Source organism: Daldinia vernicosa, assembly GCF_022497035.1.
Source record: "Daldinia vernicosa strain CBS 139.73 unplaced genomic scaffold F5Y00scaffold_38, whole genome shotgun sequence".
NCBI classification, from domain to species: domain Eukaryota; kingdom Fungi; phylum Ascomycota; class Sordariomycetes; order Xylariales; family Hypoxylaceae; genus Daldinia; species Daldinia vernicosa.
This window is the reverse complement of record NW_025953954.1, coordinates 170,757-188,580: the sequence shown is the minus strand read 5'-3', so window position 1 is coordinate 188,580 and position 17,824 is coordinate 170,757. Positions and strand designations below refer to the sequence as shown.

General features: G+C 47.8%; 6 protein-coding genes across 6 annotated transcripts; 3 read left to right on the top strand and 3 right to left on the bottom strand.

Annotated features, from left to right (window-relative positions):
- Positions 1 to 232: 232 nt before the first annotated feature.
- F5Y00DRAFT_242573 (cysteine proteinase) lies at positions 233 to 4,040 on the top strand. Its single transcript, XM_048008538.1, has 3 exons — positions 233 to 1,113; positions 1,192 to 1,973; positions 2,032 to 4,040. The coding sequence occupies exons 1-3, from the start codon at positions 930 to 932 to the stop codon at positions 3,880 to 3,882; spliced, it is 2,817 nt and encodes a 938-aa protein (XP_047862933.1). The 5' UTR covers positions 233 to 929; the 3' UTR covers positions 3,883 to 4,040.
- Positions 4,041 to 4,149: 109 nt separating this feature from the next.
- F5Y00DRAFT_271471 (kinetochore Sim4 complex subunit Fta4) lies at positions 4,150 to 5,279 on the bottom strand (the record flags this gene model as incomplete). Its single annotated transcript, XM_048012802.1, has 2 exons — positions 4,150 to 4,827; positions 4,898 to 5,279. The coding sequence occupies 2 exons, from the start codon at positions 5,277 to 5,279 to the stop codon at positions 4,328 to 4,330; spliced, it is 882 nt and encodes a 293-aa protein (XP_047862932.1). The 3' UTR covers positions 4,150 to 4,327.
- Positions 5,280 to 5,674: 395 nt separating this feature from the next.
- On the bottom strand, positions 5,675 to 8,638 carry F5Y00DRAFT_127426 (glycoside hydrolase family 3 protein). The gene is made up of 2 exons (XM_048004153.1): positions 7,502 to 8,638; positions 5,675 to 7,433 (listed from the first exon to the last, which is right to left on the bottom strand). The coding sequence occupies exons 1-2, from the start codon at positions 8,492 to 8,494 to the stop codon at positions 5,922 to 5,924; spliced, it is 2,505 nt and encodes an 834-aa protein (XP_047862931.1). The 5' UTR covers positions 8,495 to 8,638; the 3' UTR covers positions 5,675 to 5,921.
- Positions 8,639 to 11,096: 2,458 nt separating this feature from the next.
- Positions 11,097 to 12,845, top strand: F5Y00DRAFT_242560 (putative NADPH-dependent methylglyoxal reductase GRE2). Its single transcript, XM_048008537.1, has one exon. The coding sequence runs from the start codon at positions 11,676 to 11,678 to the stop codon at positions 12,750 to 12,752; it is 1,077 nt and encodes a 358-aa protein (XP_047862930.1). The 5' UTR covers positions 11,097 to 11,675; the 3' UTR covers positions 12,753 to 12,845.
- A 726-nt stretch (positions 12,846 to 13,571) lies between these two features.
- F5Y00DRAFT_127386 (uncharacterized protein) lies at positions 13,572 to 15,337 on the top strand. Its single transcript, XM_048004152.1, has 3 exons — positions 13,572 to 13,994; positions 14,052 to 15,215; positions 15,274 to 15,337. The coding sequence occupies exons 1-2, from the start codon at positions 13,889 to 13,891 to the stop codon at positions 15,122 to 15,124; spliced, it is 1,179 nt and encodes a 392-aa protein (XP_047862929.1). The 5' UTR covers positions 13,572 to 13,888; the 3' UTR covers positions 15,125 to 15,215; positions 15,274 to 15,337.
- F5Y00DRAFT_271470 (CoA-transferase family III) lies at positions 15,294 to 17,015 on the bottom strand (the record flags this gene model as incomplete). Its single annotated transcript, XM_048012801.1, has 2 exons — positions 15,294 to 15,491; positions 15,558 to 17,015. 2 exons carry the CDS (start codon positions 17,013 to 17,015, stop codon positions 15,294 to 15,296), a joined length of 1,656 nt encoding a protein of 551 aa, XP_047862928.1.
- Positions 17,016 to 17,824: the final 809 nt, after the last annotated feature.

The following is a 17,824-nucleotide window of genomic DNA, read 5'->3' as shown; positions in this document are numbered from 1 at the left end:
AGCTCAAAAGTATGATATATCATAATGTAGGTGCACAGGTACATAAGATATAAGATAGGATGACCCATAAAATGAAGGCTGGGTGCTAGAGTTTCTATTGGTTAATATCTGCGTTTCGGCCCCCAATTGTCAAGCGGGCTAGCCAAGCTTGCCCAAGCTTATCTCAGCAATGCGGGATATGGTCCACTTATGGCCCACATAGAGCCCACATACGGATCCGTAGAGCCCTGCAGCTTTCCATTTCTTACAACATTATAGTACTTACTTACATGTACCTACCCAGTAGCTCTTCCTTTCCCCCTCATGTACATATTTTCTTTCTCCAATGTCGCATGCTCTAAATTATTCCATTGCTTCTACTTTCCGTCTACTTCGTATACTTCTATGCAACAAACAAAGCAGGCAGACCGGGCAACTAAACACCATCGAGGCTCGGTATAAGTCGTCAGCATCACACGATGTCACAATATCACAAACCATTGCATGGGCTGAGCTATGCCTTAATGAATGCAGACGGGACTGAGACGGGACTGATCATGACTCCCCCCGGCCTCGGTGAACCACACTTTTCTTCTATGCCTACCATGCCTATTATACCTATGCCTGTCCTAGTGCCAATGTGTATAAGTTCGAAAATATCCCCTTCTCCTTCGCCCTTACTTCTCACTTACACATATCACCTTCTCCATCACTTTCTCTTTCCCCCTTAGCCGTTTCTGAACTAGCACAACCCCTCTCTTGCCTGTCAGATAGCTGATCGTGCTAGTTGTTTGTATCCTTCTCTTTCGCTCTACCTTCTCTTCTCCTTTAGACTTGACGAGAAAAGTAGGTCCGGGTGACCCAGTGTCCTTTCCGTCTTCGTGTCACCTGTAGCTTTGGAGTAGCTTAGCATCTCGTGCTATCTCACCTTGGTTTGAAATCGAAGAATCATGTCCGACGTTGACTCAGCCTCGTCTTCGGAGACAGGATATTCGGACCAGGACGTTGGGGACCGTACCGTGATGGCCGTGATGCCCGTGAGCATGCAGACACCTAAGAAACCTAAGAAGCAGACCCCTCAGGAAGCGATTGACGAATTCTGGAAAAAGTTTACAACTAAAGCTCCTGGAAAAGGTTCGTGATCTCATTGCTATACTACCCTATGTAATACACCAGTTTTCGAGCGTGACATTATTAATTCACCCACACTAGCAACTACTATTATCCCGCATAACGAATATGCCGAGAAAGCGGCGAAGAGGTCTACCAAAGCCGTTGGCACAAATACCCAGACGTCGTACGAAGAAGCTGCTGCCGTCTGTCGAGCCAAGGTGGCCAAAATCGTCAAGGAGTGTCGCCGTGTAAATCAGAAATATCGAGACCCGCATTTCGATCTCGAGATCGATTTGAAATGGGGTAGCCGAGATACTCTGGAGTCTCTTTGCAACACTAAGGAGAAAGCTGACTCGTTCTTTAAGCCTAAGAGCGTCAAGCGTGTAGTAGACATTTTTGATGACCCTAAGTTCTATATCGAGGGTCCCACCGCCAACGACGTAAGGCAAGGTCGCGATGGCGATTGCTGGCTGCTCGCCGCTCTATGTACTCTCAGCAACAAGCCTAGTTTGATTGAGAAGGTTTGCGTAGCACGAGACGAACAGGTTGGCGTCTACGGCTTTGTCTTCCATCGCGATGGGGAGTGGATCTCAGAGATTATCGATGATAAGTTATTCCTGACCAAGCCCGACTTCGATGAGAGCTTTCTCGAACGGATACTTTGGGAAGATCGCGAGAGAATTAACTCTGAGGAGCAATATCGAAAGGCGTATCAGAGCGGATCCGGAGCTCTCTATTTCGCCCAGTGCGAGCACGAAAATGAGACCTGGCTACCACTGCTCGAGAAGGCGTATGCTAAAGCGCATGGTGACTACGCATCGATCGAGGGCGGTTTCACCGGAGAGGGAATCGAAGATCTCACCGGTGGAGTTACGTCCGAGGCAAGTTTTCTCTTTTAGTCGTGCTTTTGAAAATCATTTTCCTACTGACACCGTATAGCTCTATACCACGGACATTCTTGACAAGGAATATTTTTGGAAAGAAGAGTTGATGAAAGTGAATGATGAATTTCTCTTCGGATGCTCTACAGGGATGTGGGGCGCGTATTGGGGCGAACGTAAGGGCATCTATGAGCTTCATGCCTACTCGATAATGAAGGCTGTGGACATTGACGGCCAGCGGCTTGTCCTACTCAAGAATCCCTGGGGAAAAGGAGAATGGACTGGTCCTTGGAGTGACGGGTCTAAAGAGTGGACAGCTGAGTGGATGGTCAAGCTCAACCATCGGTTCGGCGACGATGGGAATTTCTGGATCTCGTACGATGACCTACTTCGAAAGTACCAGGCTTTTGACAGAACTCGACTTTTCGGGCCGGAGTGGAAAGTTACCTCTCTTTGGACAACTCTCTCCGTTCCTTGGACACTAGACTACCATGATACATACTTCACATTTTCTCTCGCAAAGACTGGGCCTGTTGTTCTTGTGCTTTCTCAGCTGGATGAGCGCTACTACCGAGGCCTTGAAGGGCAGTACCGATTCGAACTGAACTTTCGCCTGCACAAGAACGGCCAAGAAGACTATGTTGTTCGCAGCATCAGCTCGATCCGTCTGAACCGCGCAGTAAACGTTGAGCTCGAGCTAGAAGAGGGCGAATATACGGTCTTGCTAAAAGTTGATGCCACTCGTTATATGGACAAGCTACCGATAGAGGAGGTGGTGCGCAACTATGCGCGGGACCGCAGAGACAAGCTGGTTGCTGTGGGCATGTCATACGACCTCGCCCACAGTAAGGGGAAGATCATCGAGTCTGCTGAAGAAAAGAAGGCGCGGAAGGAAGCAGAGCAGCGCAAGAAGGATAAGGAGCGTGAGGAACTCAAGAAGAAGATCATGGAGGCCCGGCACCGTCATCATTATTACCAGGTCAAGCAGCATAAGAAGAACCAGGAGAAGAAGGCTAAGGCCAAAGCCAAAGCACAGGCCAAAAAGGCTGCGAAGGCTGACAGGTTGAAGGCCAAGGAGGCTGAAAAACAGAAGACTGGTTCCAAGGAAGAGCCGCCGGAACCCGCGGATAAGCACGTTCAAGTGTTGTCACCTAGCCCTACCCCAGCGCCGGAGGACCCTAAGGAGGAACCGGGTTCTGGATCGAGTACAGATCTCAAGGCAGAAACGCCCTCTACGGAGCCTGACAAGTCTTCCGCAGACTCACCGCCGATGTCTGAGGAGAGACCCGCTGAAACCCCCAAGGTACCTAAGGAATCAGAAGCGGATGATACATCTGGGTCTGAAAAGGTTGAAGGCAAAAATGAGCCGGCTACGGAAGGATTACCCGATTCCGGCGTTACTTCGTCAAATAAAGCAAACGCTAATAACAAGTTAGAAGAGAAGGGAGCAAAGGAGACGGAAGATGAAGAGGACGACTCGTCTGACGAGAGCGATATATCGTCTGTTTCCGAGATCAGCGATCGAGAGCTAGACTATGAGCTCAAGCATCAGGCGAGCAGAGTCGGCCCTCCTCCTCCCTCCTCGCCGCCACCTCCTGTCGAGCCGCCGGAGGAAGAGGACGAGTTCGAGAGAGACCCGTGGAATGCTGTCGCCACAGTCGGTCTACGCGTCTACTACAAGGTGTCTGATGAGGATAGGGACAAGGAGATTGTGAAGCTACGTGTCGTCCGCCCGAACCCTTACGCCAAGGACGATAAGAAGAAAGGCGAAGAGGAGGATGAGGAGAAAGAAAAAGAGCCCAAGACCTCTAAGGGTCTAGACGTCGACGACAGTTCTAAGGATGCCACGCTTGAAGGCAGCCAGGAGCAGAGGAAGAAGAGTATCATGTCTCTTGTGCCGCAAGCTTAGCGAGGGTAAGGATCCGAATAATGAGTTATGAGGTATCAGTTATTACGAGTATGATTGGATAAAAGAGAATGGAACCTGTATAGAGATTGAGAATAATAGTCAAGTAGAATACCCACTCCACTCACTCACATAAATATTATTATAAATATCCTCTTCTCATATCGTCGAGCTCGTTTTTGTATGATGGCAATTTGACTTGCTTAACTGACCTTGTCTTAGCCAGGTATGAGGTATGTAGGTAGGTATGTAGGTAGATATATACTATAGGGGTATTATCATTCTTGCGAAACGACATCGCGAATCGACCACCAAGCTAGGCCAACTAGCCGCTCCGAACCTCGAGACGCCACTTTCTTTCTTCACATTCAAGTCGACGCACAATAACAACGAACTAACCTAGAACTGTAACGGCATACTAAGCGTCAGCAAGTAAGGTCGCGGGATATCAAAACCCATCAAGCAACCTCTCAACCTTGCCCCGCTCCACGGCCTCCAGATCCTCCATCGCAACGTCCTCGCCGGGCTCCGGGTCCGGTAGTTGGGCGACGCGGGCGGCGACGCGCACGAGTAGTACACGCATGCGCTCGAGCTCCTTTTCCATTTCTCCGTCGCGCGTGACGAGGTTCGGTTGGACTTTTTCGACGCCGGATTCGCTTGCGCTATTTACTACTTCGTTTGCACCATTACTACTTTGCGGGTTGGAGGAGTCTATGGCAGAAGAGGAGGTGGTGGTGGTGGTAGTGGTGGAAGAAAAGGGGACTAATAGAGTACGCATTCGACGGAGACGATCGAGGCGCGCGCGCGTTTCTTTTCGCCGCGAGGAGAGAATCGATAGGGATGTCGCTAGGTCGGCGTAGCGTAGGGCTTCGGCGGGGTGGGCTTCGGATTGGGAGGGTGAGTGTTGGTCCCATGTGTTGGGGAGGGAGGCGATGACTTCGTCAGATGCTGCGTTGGGCATAGTTGGTTAACTGGTGCTTTTATAACATAGTATAGTATCGTAGAAAAGTAGACGTACCAAAATCCGCGCCCACCATCAAAAACTTGGGCCCTCCACCACCCAACCCGTCCCCTGCGTCTACCCCGTCATCATCATCTTCCCCTCGACTCCCTTCCCCGCGCACAGCCCTCTCCGCAGCCTCTAGGTACAGCGTCTCGATCTGCTCCGCGACATGCCGACTCGCTTGAGGCGCATACACGCGACGCGCATGTTGTTGTAAGATGTGGTTCGCACGGTATAACACCTCGTCGACGACGCGGTCGCTTAGACTGCCGCCGTTTTCGGGGATGCGCTGGTTGGATGTGCGCCATGTGTTGCTTGGTACGAGGGATTGGGATAGGTGGAGGGTTTGCGCGGTGAGGAAGGAGGATTTGTGGGCGAGGATCGTTGGGGGCGCCATGGTGGTGGTGGTGGTTTAATTGGGTGTTTTAGGTGATGCGCTGGGGTTTTCTTAATAGTATAGCTACGATATAGGGCGCATCGTTTTGGCGGGTTTAGTTCTTTAAATATTGAGGCATGAGCAGAAGTATAGTTTTCTAATTGGTCAATTGCTTGTATAATCGATTTATAGCTTTATTCGAGATGGTTGTAAATCTCGTTGACTTATAATGGTATAATTATTGTATATAAAAAGATCTTGTAAGATCGCGTCGCGTCTTGGAAATCTGCCCCGCGTTCAATGTCGCGGACCCACTGCGGGGTTAATTCAGGGTCCAACATGTACATATGTACATTACGTAAGGCACTAAAATATAACAATTCTCAACTTCTCACTTATGAAATTCCGATTTCGATTCCACTCATCTAAATTTCAAAGTGACCTCAATTAAAAGGCGGTAATACCATAGAATCAAACACTCATATGTCACTGATCATCCTCCCGTTATAACAGAAGTGAAATCTATTTTCCATCTCGTTCAATCATATCAAATATTTTCCTACAAGATCCCATCTCGAATAAGACGCCTCGTTGTAATTTTCATCAACATCCGTTACATTTCATGGGCAACTATTTCCCATGTTAGAATTCATTCAGAATTCATCACAACCCAGACCACCAAAATGTCTCAGCCACCTTGAACGATCCCTTCACGGCTTTACTTTCTTTAATCTCACTGCTGTCACTGACAATGACATCGTACTCGCCCTCCTCAACGCACCATTGATCGCGTTCCTCGTCCCAGTAGCTAGCCGCGTATTTCTTCGCAACCTTTACAGAAACTGTCTTAGTTTCGCCCGGTGCCAACTCTACCTTGGCAAAACCCTTGAGTTCTTTGACTGGCCGGTTGACCTTGGCTTTCTGTTTGGGCGCCACGTAGACCTGCGCGACCTCGGCACCCTTCACGCTGCCTGTATTTTCAATGGCAACTGCTACAGTTAATTCCCCGTCTTTTTCGGCAACTGACAGGTCTGAAAAGGCAAAGCTCGTGTAGCTCAGTCCGTGTCCGAAAGGGAATAAGACTTCGCGGTCGGCGAATTCGTAGTACCGGTAGCCGATGTAAATGTCCTCGCCGTAGATCACTCGACCACCTTCGGTTCGGTAATTCAGATATGCAGGATTATGCTGTACACGGATCGGGAAACTGAGACTAAGCTTTCCGGAAGGATTTACATCGCCGAAGAGTATATCCGCAATGGTATTTCCCGTCTCGTTGCCGCCATACCAAGCGTGGATAAGAGCATTCACGTCGTTGATCCAAGGCATCTCTACCGGAGTACCGGACTGCATGACTACTGCTGTGTTGGGATTCGCTTTGGCGACAGCAGCAATCAGATCATCTAAGCCGGGAGGAAGGCTCATGTCGGTGCGGTCATTGCCTTCTGTTTCCCATTCGGCGTTAAGCCCGGCGCATACAATGACTTGATCGGCACCCCGAGCCAGCTCTACGGCGTGGGCTATCTCAGCCTTGGGATTAACAATCTTGCAGCCACCAACCCTGAGCGCACCGCCGTTGAGAAGAACCGCACCGCCTCCCAATTTCGATGTTGGGCTCGATCCAAACGTAACCTTGAGGTTGTAGGTCTTTCCCTTTTCTAACTTGTAGGTCCCTTTCACTTCGACCGTGGCACTACCGAAGAATGCCTCGCCTAATGTCTGTTTTGTGGTGTTGTCAACAATCAGCTCATCATTAATGTAAAGGTTTGCCGATCCGGACACAACAACGCCGAATTCCCAGGTCGCGTCTTCCTCGGCAACTAACGATCCCTCAAGAGTCGCGTACCAAAGAGGACTCTTCACGTTCGGATTCGAGTAGTCGATTAGTAGCATCTCCGTCTTAAGAAGTTCTAGCTGGTCAACTGGTTGTCTGTCTGGAATATCGTGCCCCTCTGTGTAGACCTTCATGGTCATTCCCTGTGCGCCCTTGGCTGACTTAGTCGAATAGCCGAGGAGCGGCAGCAATTTGTGTGAGTATTGGCCGATCGTATAATCCGGAGGCGAGGATAACTTGTTACTGATACCGTCGAATGGAGTCACGGCATAATACGCAGCCAAAGACGCAGATCCTCCTCCGTGGTATGTGGCAACCTTGGCGTTCGGTCCAATAATTACAGTCTGTCAATGCCAATCAATTAGCCATTAGGGCGTTGGAGTCTAGACAGAGTTAAGGGGGAATATCATACCTTCTTATCCTTTTTAAGAGGAAGGATATCTTTCTCGTTCTTCAATAAGACGATTCCCTCATTACCTATCCGTCGAAGAAGCTCGGCCGTTTCAGGGGTATCAGCGGTGCCTTCAGGGGCGTTCTCTTTCACGCCGCTAGCAGCGCATTTTTTGATGAATTCCAACATAGCCTTCGCTCGCTGATCCAGGATATGGGTGCGAACTTTGTCGGTCGAGACATTAAACTTTAACGGCTCGCCCCTGAATCGTGGCGGACCAGGCATCTCAAGGTCAAGACCAGCTATCGCCGCCTCTGTAGTACTATATGTACCGTACCAGTCACTCATAACCATTCCATCCCAACCCCATTCTCCACGTAGCATTTGGTCCAAAAGCTTAGTGTTCTCGCTACAGTACGTTCCGTTGACTCCATTATAACCCGTCATAAACGATGCCGGATTGGAATCGCGAACGACCAATTGAAATGGCAACGCATAGATCTCGCGCAGCGCTCGTTCTGTGATGATTGCTTGGACAGCATTTCGTTTGTGTTCATGGTCGTTACAAACGAAATGCTTAATAGTAGCTTGGATCCCGGTTGATTGGATACCCCTGACGAGCGCGGCTGCGCCCAACCCAGCTAGGAAAGGGTCTTCGCCAAGCGACTCGAATCCTCGGCCACCCAGAGGACCTCGCTGCATGTTTATAGTAGGCCCTAGGATTGCGTGTGCTCCCTTCACCTTGGCCTCCTCTCCCATCTTCCTCCCTGCTTCTTCTAGAAGCTCGAGGTTGAAAGTGGCACCTAATCCAGTTCCACAAGGAAAGCAAGCAGCTTTGATGCCATTGAAGAACTTGGTGCCACGAACACCATTGGGCCCGTCAGTTAAGCGCAAAGAAGGGATACCGTGTTCCGGGAGGCCTTTCGTATGCCAAAAGTCAATACCTGCCAAAAGGTCGACCTTGTCGCTCATGGAGAGCTTCTTGAGGACCTGTTCTACAATTATATCCGCCATATTTACTTTGACTCAACGACAGCTCGTAGAGAAGAAGTGGTGGTAACAACAGTAGCAATCGAGCATCTAGGACAGTGAAGAAAATTTGGAAGGAAGGTAAAGAGAAAGGGATCAGGTTTTAAGCTTCTCGAGATATAATGTATTACTTATTACTACCTTTATAGCTCGAAACTAAGCCCACCGCCGCTACCGCGCACTACTTCCCTACTCCATACAAGGTTCAACAGCAGACAGCGCACAAGGAGGTACGACCAACGTTGACCAAGTAGCATATACAATTCACAGAAGTCACAGCTTGGCGGCGTATTTCGTGGGGTCATGTAAGACCGGCTCTCGTCTGCCGTCCCATCGTCTGTGACCCTCCAAGGTTTTCCCTGGCAGGCACAAGCATCCCTTCCCCCCCAAAACGTATGAATTGTGACCCTCGACACCGGAACGTAATCGGGGGGAACAACCCATCCAAGTAAAAGAAAGTTGAAGGGGTTTCTTTCAATGTAGGGTAGATCGGCGCCGGGTTACGGGCCGCTCAACCGGCTCTCCCGCCCGAAGATTTCCCAGTAGCGCGGCGCAATAGGGGGCCCCCGAGGTTTCTCCAGTCCAACCATCAGCTGTGGTTATACAGCTGCCGACAGGATCCCGGTATATAGTCTTGGACGCTTGGATGCAAGGTGCTGCTACGTCGGGTACACGTTAGTCGTGACGTTGCCCCCGAGTTCGCTGGGTCTATAAAGTGCTAAATAGGAAATAGGACCGATCGATTAGTTCGTTGATGGCCTAGTCAGTGATTAGAGAGCATGGTATTTTAGTATGTACACTATTTTATACGATCTCGTATTAGAGGCGGAAGTTGTGCTTACCCATGTCATGTTTATCAGTCATAAGTAGCGATATAGAAGGCATATTCTCGATGTTGCGATAGCGGGCTGGTTGTAAAGGACGTATAGAAATTTATACATCACATCGAGTACGAGGTCTATATAAATACCTAAGCGACCGGTTGGTGTTGTTATAAGAACTGCCATAAAGGCTATTTGAGATGAAGATTGAAGTCAGTTACAAATCGCAAAATGTGAATCAATAATTTTATAGTATATAACTGGTTATGGATTGGGGGGTAATGTTTGGATATATTTAAAGGGCTACATTTTATTTACGAAAGAAGAAAACAAAGCCTTTTCGCCAATAGCTTTCGGCTTGACGGTTACGATGGGATCATATAAATACCTGTAGAAACGCATAGCCAGATTGATATCTTAAGCAGGTATTGGCTATGAGTTATGTCTCCTTTTGATATAACACAGATGTACATTTTAATGAATGATTGTTTTAAGCATTGATTATTGTTCTTTAATGGAGTTTTGTCCCTATTTCTTAATCGTGTCCTCATAGCTGAGGGAAGAAGTTCCCTGTTTTACTGATCGAAACCTAACGTAGTGGTCGGTAAACGGTGAATATATCTAAAAGGGGCACGGCACAACTTTGAATTTACGTGGGGCGCCGAGTTGGTAGTCTTGTAGTATCTATATTCTTAATACCGCGAGGTAAACATAGAGGCATAGAAATAACTTATTTCAACGTTGTCTTATATGGAGCCTTAAATACGACTAAGCGTTACTTACTGGTGGTCGTATACACTAGATGTACCCCATATCACAGAATACTAACACTTGAGCTATATACTACCATCGTATTTAATGCCCATATGTAGTTAATAAGTGTTAAAATTTGGCTAGCTCTGGTAATATAGTTGAAGGATAATCTCGCTCGAACCTCCAAAATATTTCGAGGGATACGTTCGAGATATAGATATTATAATTCATCTCGTCTTGCTTTTTTAATATTGTGCAAAATTTCTCATTAACAGAGTCAATACTTACGTACCGTGAACCATAATATCACCGAGGTTTACAAGAAGCGAAATCTTTAAAGCAAAGGGGGAAATTAGATTGGCGTCTCGTTAAAAAGGAGATCTACTTTCTCATTTACCTACATCTATATTGGTAATGATATATCTTAAAATTACTGATCTTACTTAAACACTAACGTATTTCGGACCAAGTTTCGGCACGCTTCAGATAGATAATACTACGATCCATAGGTAGTTGTCATGAAATTCCCGGGCATATCTGAAATGAGGCACATTATTTCCGGTCACTAATAAGGAAAAAGTATCATTGGCTATTCGTAAACAAATCTAATAATAATAGTCTTATTAAGAGCTTAGATATACTTTGGTTAGGGGATAAGCTGAAAGACAGAGAGATGACAAAACATTCTTCCACTGGTAATATCATTAAATGATTATAATAACACCCAAAGCATGCTAATTGGGGCCGAAAGATGTTATATTATGTGTTATCACTGTATCTTGTCGCTATGATAATCCTGCCGAGTACTGGGCAAATGTATCGCTTGGCTCGCGGGAATACGTTGATCTTCTAGAAGTGTGCTAGGCTAGTTCAAAACACTAGGATAAAGCTGTTCTCGGCGTCTCGGAACGGCCGGTGTAGGGCGAATACGATATAAACACCGAAAATGTTGAATGATGACTATCGGCTTTTACACCTACTCGCTGATTGATAACACAATTAAATCCTAGCCCGCTCCGGCTTGTAAAGGGAATTTACCTGCTTAAACCCGCAACCTTCGAATACCGCGGGGTTAAATGAGTAAATTACTGTTCTTACATAGTGAATGGGGTAGAATGCGGCGTAGGTATGCCACGCGGTGCCGTGAACGGTGCAACTAAATTCGCCGTCTCGTTCCGAGGTTCGTGAGGTGTAAGACCCCACATAGACGACGGGACCCGGATGGAGTCTGACGTTTAAATCGGAGCCAACAATTATGCCGAGGTGTTGGTCCGGTTAGGTTAATTGTACTATATGTTACAAAATTGGCTATATGCGGTAGAGCAAGCATAAGGACAACTACCGAATCAGGGTGGTAAACTACCAAGATGGAACCCATGGCGTTAGTCTAGATCAAGTCGCCCGGGTGAAAAGATCGGGTTATGTAGAGTATAAATGGTGCCATCCATATGATACTTGAAGCTTCCGGATCACCGAAACATCTTGACATAGCTTCCTTTCCTCCTTTCACCTCTCGCAATTCTCTTGAAGTTTTTTCTAAGGGTTTGAAAAGGAACTTAAAACCACCAATTCCTTGGACCTAAACCACAACAATGGCAGCACCGCATCGAGTTCTCCTTACGGGAGCAAACGGCTATATTGCGCAGCATGTTCTGTCGCAACTTTTTGAAGCGGGGTTCTCGGTACGCGCTGTCGCTCGCTCGGAGTCTAAGATTGACGTTCTCAAAAAGAGCTTCAGTAAATATGTGGACACACCGCAACTGGACTTTGGTGTCGTACCCGATATCACTGTTCCCGGCGCCTTCGACGATGTCTTGGTATCTAACCCTCCGTTCGATATCGTCCTCCATACGGCCTCGCCCTTCTTCATCCGGGCGGTCAAGAGCACCGACTTTTTGGACCCAGCTATTAAGGGCACAACAGAAATTCTGTCGGGCGTAACCCGCGTGGCCCCAAGCGTTAAGCGGGTCGTCGTCACATCATCGTTCGCTGCTATTGGAGATATAGCTGCCAACCCAATTGCAAACCCCCCAAAAATTTATACAAGAGATGATTGGAACCCCACGACGCTTGAGCAAGCATTAGCAACGGATAACCCGAATATAACATACCCGGCTAGCAAAGCACTTGCAGAGAAGGCGGCGTGGGATTTTGTAAAAGAGGGTAAAGGCAACTTTGAGTTGGTGACGTTAAACCCGCCTGGAGTCTACGGGCCACTCTTCGACGCCTCTCAGATCGCGAAGCCAGAAGACCTCAACACGAGCACAGGCTTGATTTATCAGTCTTTGCTGCGGCCTGGCTTAAAGTCGACTGATCCAGTCCCTCCTACGTTTCTATATCTTTGGGTTGACGTACGCGACCTCGCACAAGCCCACGTACTGGCAGCCACCAAGCCAGAGGCTGCGAACAAGCGGTGGTTTGTCGTTGCAGGTGATCTAAGCCATCAGGAAATGGCCAACTATCTGCGCGAGGCCTTGCCGGAGAAGCGAGACGTGATACCCATAGGTGAGCCGGAGAAGACGCAAAAACCAGAGGGATTCTATGGAGCAAGCGCCCCTGAAACCGAACAGGTACTGGGTGTAAAGTATAGATCAGCTGCAGAGTCTATCAAGGATTTGGCACCGCAGCTAGTTGAGATCGAGAAGAGAGCGGCAGCTTCATCCTCATGAGTCAAGATATAAGATATAAATATGGGATAGATTAAGTTGGTTGTTGTATTTATTGAAATAGAATGTCAACCTTATTATCGATAGTTAAAAGGGGGAATGCATAAATCAATTCCACATGTTATACATATGCCTGGGTACCTAGGTACATACTTGGATAACATAAAATGTACGGATTACTAGCGGCGTTGCCCGTCCGCGCAACCGCGGACGGGGGAGAAGGGGGGGATTATGCGCAAAACTGACGCCACAGCTAAAGTCTGGTAAAGTCTGGCCTCTAATTGGCTAGCCACACCTCAGCGCACGTCCGATGAATTTTTTGTAAAATCAATTGACCTATTCCAAGAACGTATAAAAGTTTTGATAATTGGTATCGTTAGATAGAGCTCGTTTTGCATGAACTTTCTATACCATTTGCACCTCTTGCAGACGTTATGCGATAGAATGGCAAAGGGAAAAGTCGCAAACTGCGGGGCGATTCTAAGTATCTGATTGGTTGGAAAAATTGTGGCGGTACTAATAAAATATATAAGACTTGATTGTACTGTGTTGTGTTACACGAAAATTAGGTTCATGCTGTTGGCACCCGAACATTGAACATCAGGTGGCTCTTGCTAAGATATTGATATAATTTACAGGCGTTATGCCTCAAGTACAACTCAAGTACAGCTGAGGTAATGAGCTAATATTTTTAGTGGTGAAGTACTGCGGAAGGAATGGCTGTGTGGGGTTAAGGTTGTCCGCCTCTGTAACTGCCCTTCGATTCCCTAAGGCTGAATTCCTCCAGGCCTAAAAAACATAATATGGAGCTTCCAGGTACAACGTAATTTGTAAACTCTTCACAACTCCAGAACTTGTTCTCTCAATCCATTCACTTCTATTATACCTTTTTATTTAAATATAGAAGCCTCAGATTCAGCTTCTTAGTTATTTTAACGACGCGACTTCGTATATTAATTTCAAAAAGGTATCGAATGCTTCATGTTGAAGGACTTGGAATTTCGTGACAAACAGATTGTTACGCGTTGATGTTCCTCATTATCTTCAACACATTCATCCCATCTCCAACTTAAATACTTGCCCATATAACGCCACGCCTCGATTAATTTGATGCTTTCATCGGCACACCTTCCTTCATCATGACGGACAACCAAGCGGAATCCGATTTTCGCTCCATCGTCAATGCTGCTGCTGCAACGTGGTATTCGCGGCATACGGGCTCACCAGAACATATCCAATCTAACGGTGAGTATCATGACTACCCGCCTTCACGCCGTACCTATTACTTACGGTCCTCCACAGGCAGTAGTCAACAGGAAGCCGCTTCCGACCACGTAGATGAAAATGGTGGTCCGGCAATAAATGACCCAGCAGCGAATGGGCCGGCATTTCGTAGTGATCTGACTGCTTGGGAAAGCGCATTGGAAGTTCTACCGGATGATATGAAGAATATGCCACTCCCGGTTCACCCGCTCGCCCAAGCTTTGGCAGAGCAGAATACCTTGCGTCAGGTCGAATGGAATCCATATAGGCAGCAAGGTGGATTCAAGCCAAGGACAGCCGTTGACTATAGTTCCTTGATGATCTACTTATCAGGCCAAGTCAACCCAAATCCGTGTCGTAATTGTCGGTTGAAAAATGGCCCCTTCACCCGCTGCGTCGTGGCACCTCCCTCAGTACTCGCATTGAGCAGCCTTAAGCACGCGTGTGCCAACTGCACTTACCAGAACCAGCACAAGAAGTGTACTAATATCCCTATTGATGATGAGGAATTGGTGGCAAGGAGTCGCATGGCTAGATCGACACAAAAATTGAAAAATCCCGCTCTGAGGAAGCCTCCTGGCCGTAGACCCAAGTCTGTTTCTGATGGCACTCCTCACTATACGCCAAAGTACAAGCCGGATCATGGGCATATGATTCGGAAACCCACAGCGCAGAGCATCACTGCAGATGCGTTCGGCGACAAGCTCCGTCAAGTTCGTTCATGGTCACCGCGATCTCGACGGCGGATGAAGGCTGAAGTAATGCAATGGCAAGCAGCGATCATGACGATCGAGGCTGAGAATACCCGATCTCCGCGTATGGGCCGCGTTCTCGAGGGTCAAGGCCAGCTTGATATATCCAATAAGCATATTGGCCTCCCACCTACTTCGCAAACCTCCTCGCACCCCGGTGGATCTTATTTGGGTTTGGCTGGCGCTGCTTCAACGGACGAGTCTTTGGATGAAATGGAAGCTGAGGAATATAGCGAGATGTATAGCCGGCGGCAGATGGCAGAGGATGATGAAGACGAAAACGAAGGAGAGAGTGACTACGAAGGCTCGCCGTGGGTTGGTTTCCAAGGCGTAGGACCCGGACTAAGACCTCCTCTTTAAGGAGTGGTATGCAGTCTAAAATATAGATATATATAAAAGGGCCGCATTTTAACGTTCACGAAACACTTGAACCTGTTCAATTATCTCGACAGTGAGTCAATATCTAAATTGCTTTAATTATATACAACTACTGCTGATAATGTAACCAGCATCTGCTGGATCTATCCGATTATTCACTTGGCCACCTGGCTTCGTGTGTTCCTCTTAAACAGCTCCCTAAATCATATCCTAACTTTGTTGTCTCGTATGTAGCCGCAGGCCCAACAAATACCATATCCTCATCAGGTTCTCCAAGGTCAGCCTTGAGAGTCGAATAGTACCTTGGATTGAATAATTGAGGCACCTTCTCTGGCAAAATGCGTATGAACTAATAAACATTTTTTTAGCACATTAACTCATAACGAGCACAACTTTCTGAAGCATGAGTACTTACCACCCTTGCTTGTCTGTGTAAATCATCGTAATGCCGCGATTTTAAATCCGGCCACGTATCACGCAACGACTGCTGCACTTCCGGACTCTGGATTCCAAGGGAGATTACGAAGCTGTTGAGCTGATTTAGCGACATGGACACAAGATAGTTGCCCCCTTTTTTCGATCGCTTGTCTAGCGCATTTATGATGCCGATGCACCCCACGATACCAGTCTGGAAGTCGGAGTTGGGCAGAAATGGCATCACTGGCTCGTCGACATCCCACATCCGAGCGAATAACCATGCAACACCCGTTATGGCGTCACTGATCTGCTGCCACCCGCTGCGATGCTTCCACGGGCCCTTCCAACCGTAGCAGTTTTCGCGCGCGTATACGATACCCTTACCCCGTCTCCTAGCTATCTCATGCACATAATTTGGCCCGAATCCGAGCTTTTCTAGAGCTCCTGGTCGATAGCCGTCGAGCACGACGTCCGCGTCTTCTATTAGATGCCGGAGTGCTTCCCGCCCTTCTTCGCTCTTCAAATCTAGATGAGCATCCCGCTTGCCGAGGTTACTCTCGAATAATACGATACCTAGATCAGGCAGTTTCGTACTCGATACCCGGACTACAGTAGCCCCGAACAGCGCCGCCAGCTTCGCCATCGTTGGGCCGGCAATGGCCCGTGTGAGATCGACGATCTTAATACCCTCTAAGGGTCTATATGTCTTGGTATCGACCTTGGGCCACGGCACTGGCGGTAACTTTTCGTCGGGGAATTCTTCTAGTATATACAACCCGTCATCAGCTATAGCCTTTCCTTGCTCTGTCTCGCGGTACTCTTCGGGAGTAAAACAGATTCCGCCCGCTTGTCTCCAGTACTCGTTGGCTTCGACATCTAACCAATCCGCATCAAATTGCTGCACTCTCTCCGAGAGCCCCTTAATGGCCTCCATTTCATCTGCAACATCCTTGTGCGCCGGCAACCCGAGCATCCGGAGGCTCCGGTCGGAATCCAAGCCGCCGTGCAAGTGGAACCAGCGCCCATCCCGCGTCGGGTAAACATTAGTAACCAGCCGTCTCCAGAACGTAAATTGTTGCGTGGTGTCATATATTGATAACCGCTTAGCCAGCTCCGGGTCGGAAACCGGTTTCCCGCCAACCCGCAGAAGCCAAAACGAGAAGAGAAACAGGGAGGCGACGTCGCTGTTCACGACAACATGCTGGTCGGTGAGGCCATACCGCTCGGCGGCCACGACATTACCAAAGGTCGCGAGTAGAGCCCATAGTGCCGCGCTTGACTCTGTGCACTTTATGGGAGCGGGTAAGAAGGGTGTTTTTAGCGCGGAGGAATCAAACGAAGTGCGCTGCGCTGCGTCTTGGACTGACTGCGGGATCTGTAGACGCGGGTCTGTGAGAAGTACCGAGTGTAGGATGCGTGATGCTTCCTTCTGGATGGTGTAATCTTCGTCTGCCATTGTTTTTGCGGCTCTATTAATGCTTTTCTTACTGTTTTGAACTGATTTATCTGGGAATTTTATAAATTCTACGTATAAGCAGACTTGACCACTCATATACATGCACCCATATAGACACATATACATATATGCAGGTAGACTAGACACATGTGGAATTGTATACTCGCCTATCTGACATTCATGTGACCGCAAGACAGGGGGGAAGTAAGATCCCAATGTTCTGCGGGGAAGATGCACAGCATGACGCCGAGTAACATTTTATCCGTGGCTGTGGGTTGTATGTAGGAGATCTGATGTCGGTAGATCAGTAGCGGCTGAATGGGTGGTGGTGGTGATGGTGATATTGAAGGTGTTCGAGTATTTGAATTCAACTTTGTATAATGCTGAAGTCTCTTATAATAGGTAATCACTCAGTTACTCAATTATATTTCAAATTCTATCAGCACTAGTAGCCTTAGCCATGAATACTGTGAACATTTAACGTTTATAACCCCTGACTACGACGTATGCCCGCATAGGAATACCTTAGGTACCTAACCTATTATATTATCTAACTTAGTTCGTTTCATTCAAGTAGAATTGTTACAACCTTGTAGGTTAGCTCTTGCTGTAAATGGTTTTTACTTGTCACGCATGCAGTGCCTAACTTCTATATAAAGTTTACTAGGTGAGGTATCTAAGAAGTTGTGGCCTCGTGCCGTCGCTAGTCTGTCTCAGAAATAGTCGCACCCAGGGGTTTCCCTTCTGGACCTTTCTCCTCTAACCTAGACTTTCCATTTTACAAATTACAATAACTCCAACTCCGTTCT